The sequence below is a fragment of the Chiloscyllium plagiosum genome, chromosome 12 (assembly GCF_004010195.1).
Source record: "Chiloscyllium plagiosum isolate BGI_BamShark_2017 chromosome 12, ASM401019v2, whole genome shotgun sequence".
In the NCBI taxonomy this organism is placed as follows: Eukaryota; Metazoa; Chordata; class Chondrichthyes; order Orectolobiformes; family Hemiscylliidae; genus Chiloscyllium; species Chiloscyllium plagiosum.
The window spans coordinates 70,687,125-70,704,548 of record NC_057721.1 but is presented as its reverse complement, the minus strand read 5'-3'; the positions used below and the strand labels follow the sequence as shown (position 1 = coordinate 70,704,548).

At 40.8% G+C, this 17,424-nt stretch overlaps 1 protein-coding gene across 1 annotated transcript in view; it reads left to right on the top strand.

Moving 5' to 3' along the window:
* Positions 1–17,424, top strand: part of LOC122555405 (C2 domain-containing protein 2) — a 56,672-nt gene that overhangs the window by 14,765 nt on the left and 24,483 nt on the right. Inside the window, exons 3-7 of the mRNA XM_043701385.1 lie at positions 1,811–1,930; positions 7,600–7,701; positions 10,157–10,273; positions 15,685–15,826; positions 16,833–16,941. Coding sequence (XP_043557320.1) covers positions 1,811–1,930; positions 7,600–7,701; positions 10,157–10,273; positions 15,685–15,826; positions 16,833–16,941 — 590 coding nt within the window. The remainder of the gene's footprint in view (positions 1–1,810; positions 1,931–7,599; positions 7,702–10,156; positions 10,274–15,684; positions 15,827–16,832; positions 16,942–17,424) is intronic.

Sequence of the window (17,424 nt, the reverse complement as noted above, 5' to 3'; positions counted from 1 at the left end):
TTATTTATGCAACGTGATTTCTTTTAGCACTTTGAGGTACATATTAATAAAGTTGACATTAGTAAAAATGACTGGATGCTTTTGTGTGAATTATTAAATGATGTATAACTTATTAAGTTAGATTGGAAGCAAACATGAGTGTTGGCAAATTACAGTCCTGTTACATGAGGAGATGCCTTGCCCTGGGCCATTTGTTCTCCTGCAACAATGCAGCTTGTAGGTTTTGTTTACACCTGCTGCCTATATGTGGTTCCTCTTTTTTTTTTCCCCAAAAGTTTTAAAGATTGGTGGCTCAGTGGTTAGCTCTGCTGCTTCACAGTGCCAGGGAGCCAGGTTTGATTCTAGCCTTGGGTGAGTGGAGTTTGCATGGATTCCCAGTGTCTGCGTGGGTTTCCTCTGTAAGCTATGTTTTGTCCCACACTCCAAAGATGTGCAGGGTCTTTGGATTAGTCATGCTAAATTGTCCATAGTGTCCAGGGCTGTGCATACTAGGTGGCTCAACCATGATAAATGTGAGTTATAGGGATCGGCTTGGAGGTCGTGTCTAGGTAAGATGCTCGTCAGGTGATCAGTGCACATTTAATGGGTCAAATGGCCTCTTTCTGCGCTAGTGATTCTATGATCAGGAGTAGGAATTTTAGACATTGCTCACTCTGACTGTCTCTCCCTCCCTTTATTTTTTTTTTCCCCCACCCCAGACACTTCCATTGCTCAACTCCACATCTCATATAACCAACATAACCCCTTTCCTCCAACCTTTTCCCCAGCTCAGTTGTCAACTGTAACACCCTAGTATTTTCCTACCCAGGAAAAGTTTGGGCCTTTTGTTTTGCTCAGGCATGGGTAAAATTAATTTTGCCAATAAATAATTGGAATTCTTATAAGGTTTTGAGAGTATTGCCACTGTGTTGATATTTTTCCACATGTTTTACACAGGCAGGCCGGGTTGCTTTCTTAGATTTAGAACAGAGTTGAAAGCTTTCAGTAACATTGCGGATGAGAGGACAAGTAATGTGCACTGTTATCTGACTATCTCTGGATTAGATTTAAACCTTGAATTTGTGCCAGGATTATCTGGTTTGTGTTAGAGGTGCTAACAACTGATGCTTTTAATTGTTGGTTTGTAATTGCCCTGACCAAGTTGTTTCTGGAATTTGGGATATAAATATAAAATAGGGCAAACATGGTGGGAAATGTTTAAACACAACCCAAACTAAATACCACATGAAAAGCCCAGAAAATCTTATGTGGTGGTGATCTGTCTAAATGCTGTCAAACCTTCTTTAATGTTTAAAACAAAATCTGTTGATAATGACTTGGTTAATAAAGGCAATATTCACTGTATTGCTGAACGTAAGAGACTGCTAAGGGTTTGGATTTAATCTTCATCTAGATACTGAGTTAGTGCTTCAAATAAATTGATAATTTGATTCTGTACTCCTCCCTAAACTAAGAACATGATACAAAGATGTTGTTCTCGGTATCTACATTCCATTTTTTCACCAGCTTCGCATTGTATGATAAGTGGCCGCTTGGGAGACTTATCAGTGATTGCAAACGTGAGTTTTTAACATGCAATTGAAGGGAGATGATGAAAGAAGTAAACTGGGTTTCATATAAAAGTCATACATTTATGTAGCTACAATATGTTTTTGGCAAACAAAATAGAAAAATCAAGGGATCCACTAATTTCTTTCTGTCCTGCACATTTAGTATGTGAGGATGTGTATGTTATCTGCTTATTGATGGGAAATGTAGTGACTTTGATGCAGACTCCACAATCCAGCTTGTTGTATGAATTTGATTTTAGGTTTTTGGATGCCATGTGACTGGAGAGTATGCTCAGTTTTCTGTTACTGTGACCCAGGACTCGCCTGTTGCCATGGGACTGGAATCTTTTCATATCCAAGTATCTCCACTTCATTTACAGGTACAAACTGTGATGAATCATGAGCAAGTTTTATTCTGAGGAAGCTGTCCAACATGAAATGGGGCCAGCACACACCCTTTGGGAATTTCCAATTTTCATATGCATGCCCTTTTTAATTAGAGAGAATACTTTGTGTTTATTTGCATTTGAATGGCTGTCTCTGTTTCTGTTCCGCTTCCCTTCATATGTGGTTTTCTCTAAAGAAGCAATGATGTGCTGGCGATGATTGATTGACAAAACAAATTTTTATTTGGCTTTCCCCCAAGATTCTGCATGTTTGAATCCTACCTCTCTGGGTCCCAACTGGGTCATATCTAATTACTTGGTATGAGCAGCAGATTGAGTAAAGGATTTTACTTGCTGTGTCCAGATTGTACACTCTTTTTGGAATTCCTAGCAGCTGTATAATACTGTACAAAGCCTGCATTTCTGCAACTTGCAAGGGAAGGCTGACATTGAACTGACCTGCCAACATGTTGCCTGACCTGCGGAGTAACCATGTATGGTTTGAGGCTTGCTTCGTTGCTCTATTGTTCAACACAGATGACCAGAGCCTATAGAGGATCACTGCACCTGAACCTTGTGTAGACGTAACCCACAACAGTCCAAGTTCTATTTCGCTTATTTCAGATGTTTTGCATCCATGAGAACGAAGTATGGAAGTCTATTTATGAGAGTATTGACCATTTTGCTTACAATACTCTATTGCTCATTATACTTCAATTCTAGAGTAATTAAACTGCTTTTACTTCCTCTTTTGCAGCTTTCTTCATCATCCTATAGCTATTTAATTTTAGTTTTGGGTTTTTTTTCCCTCTTCTCATTGCTCCTTATTCTTCTAATAAGGACATATCTTATTAAAAAAAAACAAGATTCTGAGGAGACTTTACATGGGGGATGCTGAGAAGATGTTTGCAGTATGGAAATCTTGAAATAGGGTGCAGAGTTACAGGATAAAATTGCACACATTTAAAACTAAGATGTAAAGGAATTTCTTCTCTTAGAGGGTAGTGAATGTCTGGAGTTCTCTTCCCTCAGAATTGTGGAGACTAGATAACAGATTTTTGAAATGTCAGGGAGTTGAGGGCTGTGAGGAGCTGGCATAAAAGAAGAATTGGGATCAATCAGCTCTGATCTGTAACTTAGAATATTCACTTGTCTAGCTTTGCTTTTTGAGGTAAGGACAGTGGGAAATATGCTTGGGAAGAAATGCCTGTGATTACGTACTCCCGTGCATCACAAAGTAATATTTAATCCGGGTAAGGCCCGTGATCATGCTGTGTTGGAAGCATTGGCTCTTTGTTCCAGTGTTCCATTGCGATCTTTGAGAATTTCAGCACTTTCCGATTCAGTTGCAGCCTATCGCTGCTGGAGCGTGAGCAAATTTTATATGTGCAGAAAAATGTGTGAGAGAGAGATGGGAAGATACTGAAGTTACTTTGTTACCATGATGTTTTGAATTTCAACCTGGTGTGTGAGATCCAGGAGGTATTAAGTTTTTGTGCTTGCACCACCTGCATTACTTCTGTAATAATGCTGTGACTGAGTGGGTGCTGAAACCCAAGCCTCACTAGTCCACAAACTGTCACAATTGCCTGACTTTGACCACAAAGATAAAATAATATTCTGATGAAATCTGATAATTAAGAAAACAAAGCTAGCTGTTAGCAAAATTTTAACAGGTGTCAAAATGGATTATTGGTTAGTAATTTGCAGACTTTAAATAAACCCCCTTTAAATTCAAACGCTTACAAACAATCGTTCACACATGGGACGGACAAGATGGACAGTTCTGCAGAAATATTCTGGTTGGAAAGCTTAAACGCAAAGGAATAAATTTCTGTTGAGCATGAGCCTGACTTAAAAGGGTGGATTGACTTTTTCTCTTTTGGTTTCTGTACATATTTACATTGTCTACTGCGACGATACTCCAATTGGTATTCAGTCAGTTGGACCTAGGTTTTTGCTCCAGTTAGAGGTCATTTCTGAATCATGAAGTGTTGGTTTTCTTCCACTCGCAGAGGGACGAGGGAGAGAGAGAGAGAGAGAGAGAGAGAGAGAGAGAGAGAGAGAGTGACCTGTCTAGACTTTCAGGTTCCTTGGAGATCTGAGTAGAACTGCCCCTTTGTCTCAATTCTGTAACAAACTGCACTTTGTAGACAAAAGCTCTTTAAATCCAAAGACATCTAGTGCTAGTTCATCTCAAACAGTCCAACTTAGAGGCTTGGAGATGTACAACATGGAAACAGTCCCTTTGGTCCAACCCGACCATACCAACCAGATATCCCAACCCAATCTCGTCCCACCTGCCAGCACCTGGCCCATATCCCTCCAAACCCTTTCTATTCATAAACCTATCCAAATGCCTCTTAAATGTTGCAATTGTACCAGCCTCCCCCACTTCCTCTGGCAGCTCATTCCATACCCGTACCACCCTCTGCGTGAAAAAGTTGCCCCTTAGGTCTCTTTTATATCTTTCCCTACTCACCCTAAACCTACACCCTCTAGTTCTGGACTCCCCGGCCCCAGGGAAAAGACTTTGCCTATTTATCCTATCCATGCCCCTCATAATTTTGTAATTTTCAATAAGGTCACCCCTCAGCCTCCGCTCCAGGGAAAACAACCCCAGTCTGTTCAGCCTCTCCCTATAGCTCAAATCCTCCAACCCTGGCAACATCCTTGTAAATCTTTTCTGAACTCTTTCAAGTTTCACAATATCTTTCCGATAGGAAGGAGATCAGAATTGCACGCAATATTCCAACAGTGGTCTAACCAATGTCCTGTACAGCCGCAACATGACCTCCCAACTCCTGTACTCAATACTCTGACCAATAAAGGAAAGCATACCAAACGCCACCTTCACTATCCTATCTATTTGCGACTCCACTTTCAAGGAGCTATGAACCTGCACTCTAAGGTCTCTTTGTTCAGCAACACTCTTTAGGACCTTAACATTAAATGTACAAGTCCTGCTAAGTTTGCTTTCCCAAAATGCAGCACCTCGCATTTATCTGAATTAAACTCCATCTGCCACTTCTCAGCCCATTGGCATATCTGGTCAAGATCCTGTTGTAATCTGAGGTAACCCTCTTCACTGTCCACTATACCTCCAATTTTGGTCTCATCTGCAAACATACTAACTGTACCTCCTTATGCTCGCATCCAAATCATTTATGTAAATGACAAAAAGTCAAGGACCCAGCACCGATCCTTGTGGCACTCCACTGGTCACAGGCCTTCAGTCTGAAAAACAACCTTCCACCACCACCCTCTGTCTTTTACCTTTGAGCCAGTTCTGTATCCAAATAGCTAGTTCTCCCTGTATTCCGTGAGATCTAACCTTGCTAATCAGTCTCCCATGGGGAACCTTGTCAAACGCCTTACTGAAGTCCATATCGGTCTCCTGTAGAAGTTACATGAACCTGTGTAACCAGTTAGTAATCTGGCTGTGTTTCCACTTTTTTCTTTTGAATCATTGAAAAAGGCTAGTCCACTAAACTAACTACACAGCAGTATCCAAACTTATATTTTCTCAGTTTATGTTTTTAAAAGAAAAATGTGGTCCTTACAATAGCCTTTTAATGTTTAAGCCTTGCAATAATGAGTTTTATTTGTCTTGGGGAGAAAGTGAGGTCTGCAGATGCTGGAGATCAGAGCTGAAAATGTGTTGCTGGAAAAGCGCAGCAGGTCAGGCAGCATCCAGGGAACAGGAGAATCGACGTTTCAGGCATAAGCTCTTCTTCAGGAATGATTTGTCTAGGACCTACTTAAGGTCCACAAAGACTTGTCTCTGGAGGTGTGAATGAAACAGAATTGAGCTTTCATCATCCTATTCAATCAGAGGGATGGGGTTTTAAGGGAATTCCTGAAGATAGACAGCTGAAAGCATAGCCTGTAACGGTTGGGTGAGTTCCAAATGTTGCAGGCTCCTTCTGTCATACGAGAAACATTCAGCAAAGACCGTGTGATTTGGAGCAGGTGGAATGACATACTGTGCTGCAAAGTCAGTGAATCCCAAAGCAAAATGTCTGGCAACATTCGGAGCTGACAATTAGTAAAGAGAGTTAGTTTACCAAAGTAATTGGAAGCAACCAATGTGGATTTCACAAAGATGATGATACTTGACAAATGCGATTTGTGCTGTTTGAAGAGGTGGCAGATTCCGCAGTGGGTGTGTACTTGGATTTTCAGGAACTCTTGAACAAAATATTTGAAAGAGATTGCTGTAGATTTGTGGATGAGTAGCTGAAGAAAGAGAATGTAAGAGTGCGGCTAAGGGACAGTTGAGTGGTTCAAAGTATGTGAATCTGTTCAGTGAGTGTTGGCTGTGAATAATGTGAGTGTACGACTACAAAGGGTGATATCCAAAACGTCAAAATAGGTACAGAAGATTGGTGCATCAAGGAAGCTAAAAGGCATTGTTAATGAGGTGGTAGAATGGGCAGGTAGAGTTCAGTATTTATGTGAGAGATGTACAATTTGGAAAAAAAAGGCTATGTGCAAAAACTGAGGGGTTTGAGTGGTTCAGTTTCTACAGTTTTAGAAAACTGCACAAAGAAGGGCACAGAAATAACTGGTGGGATTTTTATGGTAATGGGTGTAAGGCATTAAAGTAAAGTTGTAATACTAACTATGGTAAATCACATTTGTAGCATTGTGTGTAGCTTTGAATTTCAGCATTAAGAATAAAGTTAAAAATCACACATCAGGTTCTAGTCCAACAGGTTTATTTGGAAGCACTAGCTTTTGAAACTTTGTGCACCCCAATCCAACACAGGCACCCCCATATCATAGCCTTAAAGATGACTGTTGAGGCAGTACAGAGGGTGTTGCACGAATTCACTAGAATGCTAATTCACTGCAAAGTACTGCTGATGCTGGGAATCTGAAATAAAACTAAAATGCAAAGTAGTCATCCAGTAAAAGGGATTTTAAGCGGTGGATGCTGGAAATTGGAAACACAAACAGAAATTGCTGGGAAAAACTCAGGTCTGTCAGCATCTGTGGAGAGAAAGCAGAGTTAATATTAAGGGCCCAGTGTCCCTCCTTCAGAGCAGTTTTTCTTTTTTAAAAAAAATCTGCAGAAGCTGTCCAGCCGCCTTCCCCTGCCAGCCAGTCCCAGATCTGGGGATGGTGTCAATGGATAGTATGTGGAATCTTTGAGAAAACTTCTGTGATGATCATAGCTGGGTGAGAAGCGAAGTCATCAAAATTTAAATTTAATAAAATTTTGGCCGGTCCTCCTAAGGTAACAGAAAGGAGAGTCATTGAGGAGCAGCAAAACATGCGTGATCCTGTTTGAAGTATTTGAATGAGAAGAGAAGCCATTCATGGAGATGGTTCAGATTAATTGGAGCCAAGCAAGTCCAGTCCTCAAGTCAACAGGAGAAGGGAGGTGTTGAAGGAAGACAATGTCTTTGATTCTTTCAGAGGTTGCATAGAGGATGAACAGTACAGGTGGTGAGCTATAGTTGTAGGATAATTTGATCGGAATCATGTAGACAGCACTGAATAATGCAGGAGTTCACAATTAATCTGGTCCCACCAAGTTCCATATCATTCTAAACACCTCCGTCTGCCAGCGTGTAATCTAACAGAGCTCCAAATAGAAATTGGAGGGAGGGAGAAATAGAAACCTATTTCCTTTTGTAATTTCTTTCTTCCCATAGCTGGAGATTCATGTCCAACAAGTTGATGATGTCCAAGTCTCATGGAATCTTGTAGAGTCTCAAAAGTTGAACTTGGAAGTGACTCCAAAAGTAAAAAGGGAGGTGAGTGACCAAGTTTCTTTCTCTCCTCTGTTCATTTCTAATTTTAGTCGCTGCATTTAGCATGTAGAAAGCAGATACCCTGTGCAAGTTTTGCTTTGTCTAAAACCAGCCTGATCCTACCCTGGAGACAACTAATGGTGATTTTAAGAATTGGAATCTGACTCCACCTTTAACAAAGAGCACAGGCAATGAACCAATTTAACACACTGCAGTTAAGTTTGGTTTGGTTTCATACTGGATAATACACTCATCAATTATACTGAGTTGTTCAGTCAGTTTTCTGTTTGAACGTAGAACAGTACAGAACAGGAGCAGGACCTTTGCCCTACGATGCTGTGCCAAACGTGATGCAAAATTAAACTAATCCCTTCTGCCTTCCCTTGGTCCATGTCCCTCCATTTCTTGCATATTCATGTGCGTATGTAAAATTTTCTTAAATGCCCCTATTGTATCTGCCTCCATACTACCGGTAAGACTTGTACCACTCTCTTAAAACACAAAAACACGTGCTCCTCACATCTCTTTTGAACTCTACACCTCCCCCCCCCTCGTCTTAAATGTTTGTGCCCTAATTTTAGACATTCCAACTCTGGAGAAAAAAAGATTCTGACTGTCAACCCTATCTATGCATCTCATAATTTTATAGACTTCTATTGAATCTCCCCTCTCAGCCTTTGCCACTCCAAAGAAAACAACCCATGTTTTTCTAGCTTCTCCTTACAGCTCATACCCTCTAATCTAGATAGCATCCAAGTAAACCTCTTCTGCACCCTCTCCAAAGCCTCTACATCCTTTCTGGAATGTGGCGACCAGAATTGAGCACAATACTTGAAGTGATGACTTCCTGACTCCTGTATTCAATTCCCTGACCAATAAAAGCAAGCAAGCCATGTGCCTTCTTTACCACTCTACTAATCTACTTGTGTGACCACTTTCAAGGAGCTATGGACTTGAACCCAAGACCCCACTGTATATCAGTGCTCTTCAGGGTCTGGTCACTAACCTTATACTTTTCCTTAACACTTGATCTCCCAAAGTGCAACACCTCACGTTTACACAAATTAAACTCCATCTGCCATTCCTCCACTCATGCCTGCAACTGATCTATATCTCGCTGTTTCCTTCTACACTATCCACAACTCCGTTGATCTTTGTATCATCGGCAACCCGCCCATCTACATTTTCATCCAAGTCATTTATCTAAATCTCAAACAGCAGAAGTCCCAGTATGGATCCCTGCGGAACACTACTAGTCTGTGACCTCCAGCCTGAAAAATTCCCTTCCACCACTATGGGCAAGCCAGTTCAGAATGTCTGCTCTAGCCAAAACAACCACCTAATAATTCTAACCTCACTTCCAGTACTTGGCCCATAGTCTTGTACGTCTTGACATTGTAAGTATGCATCTAAATACTTAAATGTTATGAGGGTTTCTGCCTCTACTGCTCTTACGGACAGTGAGTTCCACATTCCCACCACCCCTGGATTTTAAAAATAGCTTTTCCTTGCATCTCCTTGTCTGCTCCGTACCTTAAATCTTAAACTCCTAGTCATTGATCCCTCCAGTAAGTAGAAATGTTCTCTCCAATCTACCCCATCTATGCCTCCTCTTAATTTTATACATTTCAATCACGACCCTGTCTCCTTTGCCATCAATTCCTGTTGGAACCTGTGATCTGCATGAGAAACCATTCTTACAAACTCCAGTGCACTGTTCCATTAAAAGTGCTGTAATGGTTTGTGAGCAGGTACTTGTTGTGGAGTTGTGCAGTATCAGTTTATCTGTGTTTAACAACCCAGTCTTAGAAGAACCGTGGGCCACCTCCACTCCCTGCTCAGAGAAGAATTTGCGACTGTTTGAACGTATTGATCTAGTTGGATGAATGAAGAGAACAGGGTTGAGATTCAATGCAAGCAGTGAGAGTGAAATGTCTCCAATGTTGGCAATTCTGTTGCTCATGGAAAAAAAGATTAGGAGACAGAGAATTGGTATGTTCATCATCTATTGGCCATTCTCTTCTGAAGGACTGCATTGATGCCCAGTCTTGAAGTACAGAGTATTGGACGGTGTGATTCTCATAGTAGTGGTCAGTTAGTATTCCAGGTCTGTATGTGTGCTTGCCAATTCGATGCAAGTTGCTTGTCAAAGATGTGGGTAGGAGTTCAATTTCACAATTTATCATTGATCTTTTACAAATTGTCCCATTTTGAAGAACAACCTTTTGTTCTTATTTGCTTTTAACAGGCTAAATTTTAAAGAATTTTTTTCCACTTCCGCATTTTAGTCAGTTCGATGAAATTGAACGAGGTTCTCGTATCCTCTCAGCAATTACGAAGGCCACGATCTTCTGAAACATGCCTATTTAAGAGGAGTGGCAGAATTCACTATAAAACTGTGCGCTTTAAATGTACAATTTCTAACTATGTTTTGAAGTCTGTTTTGTATTGGAATTAGGTGGATGAAGAGGATACATACCTGGAGACAATCCACACTTTGTTACAGGACATGTTGATTTCTGCCCGTCCAACGGTCTTGATGAATATGAAAGCTGTACCTTTAAAGGAAAGCCAAGTGAGTAGGCATTGTCTGAATATTCCAAACTGAGGCCCTCACCTTTCACCCTAACACGCTGGTAATACAAATTCTCAAGATTCAAGTTTATAACTCTATATATGTTTTCCTTGTATCGAGCACATATAAAATTGCTCCCTGTTTGTACTGAAGTCAGCATTCTTGTAATAGAAGATTTTTTTTCTGCAAATCCAAGCCAAAGTCATTGAAGCCTGACAAACATCTGATACATCTGTCTGCTTCTCTACCCTGTTTTTTTCCCTTAAGTCCTCCTTGACCAAGCTTTTGGTTATGTGAGCTAATATTTCCTTGTGTGTTGGTATTGTACTTGGTTTTACAATACTCCTATGAAGTATTTTGGATATTTCATTACAAAAATGGCGCTATACAAGGGTAAACCTTTTTTTTTAAATGAATTCATGGATGATGGTTATTGCTGCTAGACCAGCACTTATTGCCCATTTCTAATTGCTGTTTAGAAGATGGTGCTCTGTGTAAAATGGCTGCAGTCCATATTCTGTAGGTATACCCACTGTGCTGTTCAGAAGGGAGCTTCAGGAATTTGATGCAGCAACATTGAAAGAAAGGTGACATAATTTTAAAGTCTTGGAAGGAAATTTGCATGTGCTGGTGTTCTGCATCTTGCTTGTCCTTCTAGCTGGTACATGGGTTTGGAAGGTGCTATTGAGAGAGTGTTGGTGAATTGCTAAAGCATGTCATGCCACAACCCAATGGCGTAAAGTGCTGGAAATCAAGCCCCATTTATTCCTGGACTTGCCACAGACATGAAAATTTTATGAAACTTCCAAAAATCCTAATTTGCCTCTGACTGCAACCCTAGAGAGAAGTAAACCACATCAAGTTCCTTCAGGCATTAATAAAAATAACTATTTATTACGTCATTCTTTTACTGCTCTTCTTAAACTTAAGAAAAGAATGTCTAACTTAGAGTCATAGGCATACATGACGAAAGTAGACTCTTTGGTCTAACTTGTCCATGCTGATCAAGTTTCCTAATCTAGACTAGTCCCACTTACCTGCACCTGGCCATAGCCCTCTATAAACATTTCCTATTCATGTACCTGTCCAAATGTCTCTTAGCTGTTCTAATTGTACCTTCATCTACCTCTTTTCCCTGGCAGTTCATTCCACATATACGCAACATCCTCTTTGTGGAAAAAGTTTTCTCTCTAGTCCCTTTTAAATCTTTCTCCTCTCACCTTAAAAATATGACCCCTAGTTTTGAACTCCCCAACCCTAGGCAAAAGACCTTTGCTATTCACCGTATCTGTGTCCCTTGGTATTTAAATGGTGATCTGGATTACTGATTCTCATTAACTTGCATGTGTGCATGCACATATCTGGGTGTGACTATGTTTCTTGTGTGTGCATGCATGTGCCTCTGTGCTTGTCTATATATTATAGTGGTGTGTGTCTGCCTGTCTATATGTAATTTTCCATGTGTGTGTTGTCTAAGTGCGTGCATGTGTTTAACTTTTTTTTAATCCATTCATGGGACATGGGTACGCTGGCTGGTCAGCATTCATTGCCCATCTCTAGTTGCCCTTCAGATGGTGCTGGGGAGCTGCCTTTGTGACCTACTGCAGTCCATGTGCTGTAACTAGACCCATAATGCCATTTGTGATGGATTTACTGTACATGAGTCCGTGCGTGTGTCTGGGTAACTTTGTGTGAACCTCCATGCTCGGTTGTATGTGTTAGGTGCCTGGATGTGTCAGAGATCTACAGTGCAGAAAAAAGGCCCTTCAGCCCATCATGTCTGCACTCACCAAAAACAACCACCTAACTATTCTAATCCCATTTTACAGCACTTGGTCCACAGCCTTGTATGGCTTGGTGTCGCAAGTGTGCATCTAAGTGTTGGTGGTTTCTGCCTCTTCACCCTTGCACACCAGTGAGTTCCTGACTCTCATCACCCTCTGGTTGAGAAAGCTTTCCTCATTTTCTGTCAGCCTCCTGCCCTTTAATTAAAATTGATGCCCCTGGTCATTCATCACCCCTTGATGAAGGGTGAATTATTCTTCCTGTCTAGCCGATCTGTGCCCCCTCATAATTTTATACATTTCAATTATGTCTCCTTTCAATCAACTTTGCTCTGCTCTGATGAAAACAACCCGAATCTATCCCAACTCTGATAATAACTAAAACTCTCCAGCCCAGGCAACATCCTGCTAAATCCTGGCACCGTCTCTGGTACTGGCACATCCCTCCTATAATCTGGATTCCAGAATTACATACAATACTCTAGCTGTAGCCTAACTAACTACTTATGCAATTCCAGCATAAGCCTTCAACTCTCTACCTTAGTTAATAAAGGCAAGTTTACCATAAACCGCCTTAGCCACCCCTCCTGATACTTTCTTGGACTGCTGTGTGTGCTGTATGTGTGAGAGACTGTGTGTGGTCTATGTATGATAGCGAGACTGTATGAAGGAGGAACTCCAAAGGGATATTAAAATCTTCAGTGAAAGTGAAAATCTGACCTAAAGCAAGACTTCCTCACATTTCTAATATAATCTCTTGGCTATAACTGGCAAAGTATCACTGTCCTCGTAATTATTAACTCTGTCATCATCTAAAACTTATGATATTTGAGTACAAGATCACCTGAACCTCCCTGGACAATAATATTTAATTTCTCACCATTTTAAACAACAATATTTTTCTATTCTTCCTCCAAGCATGAGTCACATTTCACCACATTATATTCCATCTGCCAATGTTTTAAAAATAATTTATCTGAGACAGACAGCAAAGTGGCATATGTGGCAACCTCTGTCAGTCAGTACAGTCATGTTGCAATGTTTCCCGAGAGAGAGCTGTCTCCTGATCTGTCACTGGATTCTCTGTTGCTGGCGAGACTGTGTAGTTAATCGGTTATGACTTTTTGTAGGACATACAACAATTTGAGTAAAAGTGACATGAGAGGTTTTTGTTGTCAGGAAGACCAATGTTATGTAACTTAAACTTTACCCCCTTTTTAAAATGCTCAAAAAGCAATTTCAAAGCAAAAAGACAAAAACACAAATATTGAGTGGGGGAGAAAATATTTTAGAATTTTTTTTGTCACCAGTCCAAAACAAAACCAGATGGGTTAGTTTTGCAATCCTTCTGTGACAATGCTGTGGCTTTTAAAGATGTACTTTAACCAGATTCCTTTTGGGAGAGATTGTAGCGAGCAGTCTCTGGTAAGATAAACAACCTGAGATTGGGTTTTTTTTTCCCCAGGAGCTGGAAGAATAGATTCAGCCTGAGTTAGTGTGGTCAAGTTCCCACCGATCAAGGGTTTTTAGTTGCTGTTTTGGGGGTTGAAGAAGTGGAAGCTACTTTCCCCCCCTCGATTACAGCTGGAAGCTCTTCCTAGGCTGCTGGATTGCATGCGAGACAAAACCGGTTTTCTGAATTTGCCTTTTTTGCCAACAGGTGTGTTTATAGGATGTTACTATTATTGGAACAGTTAATTAGTAATGATTACTGTATCTATTATTTTCTCCAGTTTTCCAATAGAATTGTTATTCCAAATTCTTTCTTTCCTTTTGTATTTTTGCTCAAGTATTTGTATCAATTATGTTTTGCTTTGAGTAGCTTGACCAATCGAATTGCATCTGGAACACAGCACGTTAACTTTCTGTTATCTTAAAAGGCAAATGCAGAGTCTAGACTACCTTCTTAAGATATTTTAAGAGGGTCTGGTCTGGTCCATAACACTTCTAATTCTTCAATTATGCTTCAATGTTACCTGCACACTGGTGATCGGTCTGTAGTTCACTAATTGATTGGTTGGATCTGGGGTTTGTCTTGATGTCTTTCAACATGTCCAAATGTAATGTGGTTTTCCTGGTATTTCGACAGAAAATTGATGACAGTAGCCTTACAGAGAAAGGAAAGAAATTGATAGTTAACCTCGCAGGGTCCTCTTTGTTCATTGTTTCATTCCCCCTCTCAGAATCTCTATTAAATTGGAATCTGACCAATCAGTGGGTTGATGCACTGTTGAGCTCTCCTGAACCCTTAAGAAATGGTGCCCTTTTGTCTGAACTCTGTATCCCTAGGAAGCATCATTATCTCATGGAACAGGTAGCTCCACTTTGTTTTTCTAAACCTGCAAATAGGTCCTTGGATCTTCTCCCCCTTTTTTTAAAAAAAAAAATTCATTTTTCTCACTTTCACTCCATAATTCAGAAAATTAGAGATGTCGTCCCTTACAGAACACAATGTTGCCACTGCATATTGGTGCCAGTCAAGCATACTGCTTTGTCCTGGATGATATTGCAATACTTGAATGTTGAAGCTGTGCCCATTCAAGCACCTGATTTTCACTCCTGTCAATTGGACTGAAGTGTGATTGAGGTTTGAGCGAGTAGGTTGGGAGAAGTTTTTTGTTTTCTGATTTCAGAAGGAGTCTGGGGACAAGGGGCTATAAAGTCATAATTAGTCAGATGATTTAGGAGTGGAATCAAGAAACACTACTTCATGCAAAATGTGGTAGAAGTGTGGATCACTCATGCTTGCAAAAGCAGTAGGTGCTATCTCAATTTAGTTTTAATTTTTGATATTGATCTTTTTGCTAGCAGGGGGTGGAAAACAATGTGACGTTAGAGCATAGATTGTATTGAATTTTGAGAGAGGCTCAAGCTGCTGAATGGCTTATCCATCTTTCTACTTTGAGAAAGAGAATAGTTCTTCAGAGCCTACGTACTTTAATAGAACTAAGGAGAAGAGTGAACTGGAAGGACAGGTGAAAAGAGGAAAGGATGTTCTGTACCTGTGAATGGGCTGACCTGGTCCTCCTCCCCAACACCCTGACCCCCTCCCTTCCCCGGCTGCCATCAATCTATCCATCCATCCGTTCTCTGTTCTCCTAGCCCCTCTGCAAAACTTCATTCCCACTTCTCTACCTCCTCCCCTCCTCCCCCACTCACCCCTCTCAGCTGTTCAGTTAAAACATTCTGTTTTAATGTTGTGCCTGTTCTGTGTCCACATGCAGTGCAGAATTTGTGCATGAAACTGACTTGGAGTCACAAACCATGTGCACATGTTTCTAACTGAGCTCGCACATGCAGTTGCCTTGCATCTGTGGTGTTAGCAGATACTGTTTGTTTTTAACCAACCTGGAGAAGGTGGGGCCTAAACCTTCTGGCCCAGAATTAAGGATGCTGTCACAAGAGCCCTTGTATGTTCCTTGCGTACTGACATTAACGATTTGTTTCACCAGCTTCAGGTAGGAAGGTGGAGCTGAGGGTTATCAGATCAGCTCTGCTCTCATTGAATGGTGGAGCAGACGCATTGAGCTGAATGCCCCACTTCTGCTCCTATATCTTAGGTAATTTTCCTGTGCAAGCACCGATGTAATTCTAGTTTGTTTTTCCTTCTCCCTCCTTCCATTTTAGCATATGCCCATTCCTCAAAGTTTACTGAGCACTGAATTGGCCTCGCAGATCTGCTCACCTCCCAAACCACCAAGAGCTCACGAGCGCAAACTTCTTGTGAAGATCATTAAGGTGGACAATCTCGCAGATCCTGATATCGCAGGTAACCACATCTAAATCATGTGTTGTATGAGTGCAGTTGGGTCCTACCATGTGGATGCCATGTAAAACAGAAAACCTGTTACATTTTAAGAGCTGGGGATAAAAGCAACCTTATGCTGATCATAAATAAATAGCTGTTGCACTATGTAAATGTTTCCTTGAGTACTACTGCAACCCTTGTTGATGTGTTTGTACTTGATGATCAATCAAATTGTGATCAATTGTGTTTAGCAGCAAATGTGACTTGTGAATAAATACAGTCCGTAAATACATGTAGCATCTTCAGGCATTTTGCTGGAGCATTGTAGAGCCAAATGTGACACTGAGCCACAGAAAGAGTTACCAGAGCAGATGTGTTGGGCCGAAGGGCCTGTTTCCACACTGTAAAGTAATCTAATCTAATCTTCAGGCATTTTGCTGGAGCATTGTAGAGCCAAATGTGACACTGAGCCACAGAAAGAGTTACCAGAGCAGATGAAGTAGCTTTCAAGATGTGCCTCAAAGAGAAGCAGAGAGGTTTAGACAGAAAATCTTGAGCTTGACAATAAATGCCGTTTATTTGAAACCGTAGAATTGCTTAATTTTTGAGAAATAGGATCTTTTTCAGGATATTGATCTTAGGAAGACAAGAATTTTGTTTCCCCAAAGGGTTGTGAATTTTTTGGAATTCTCTACCACCCTGGTTTGAGGAAGCCCAAGTCTATGTGTATGTTTTAAGGCAGAGATTGATTGATATATTTCTAATTACCAGTGATCTACTGACTGCAGTCATACTGAATGGCAAAGTGGGCTTGAAATGCTGACTGACCGATCATCCCTATGTTTTCTATCGTAAAATCGTTGAAACTTTTTTTGTTAAAATAAAAGTTCAGTTAATAATCTGGTGTTTAGATAAAATTCTGTTCTCTGGTGGGAGTAATTCTAAGCAGCATTGTGCTAAATGATCTGTTTTGCACTAACCGCATCTAAAATTGATTTAACATTTGGGATGTATTTTGTATTGTCAGAGAATGTTCATCCATACTGCGTTGTAGAGTTGGATAATCCAGTGCAGAAAGTCTGCAGCTCCGTAATGAGCAGCATTTCCAACCCCTTGTGGGATGAGCAGTTTGTGTTGTGAGTATGGCGCTGTTGTTCATTTTAAACTGGGAATTCTAGCTGGATGCCTTGCTGCTGAATAATTCTGAGAGGATCAAAAATTGTTTTGTGGGAGGTGCCTTTCCTGGCATCCCATCTGGACCGCTGGTTTGTGATGCAGAGTGACCCCAACAGCATGGGTTCAATTCCTGCACCAGCTGAGCCTACCATGAAGGACTCTCCTTCTCAAGCCCTCCCCTCGCCTGAGGCATGATGATCCTCTGGTTAAACCAGTACCAGTCGTGTCCCTCTTAAAGAGCTGCCATATCGTCTGGTCGGACTGTGGCGATTTTACTGATACTTTAGAAAAATTCATCAAGCTTCACGTCATTTTTTTGTTTCCTTTTATCTATGGTCTAAGAATTGTTTTTTTTTCAAAAAAAAAAGTAGACAGAAACATTATGGCTCTTTTATTGAACACGATCATGACTTGTCATCTGCTTTGACTCCACTTCCCGTGCA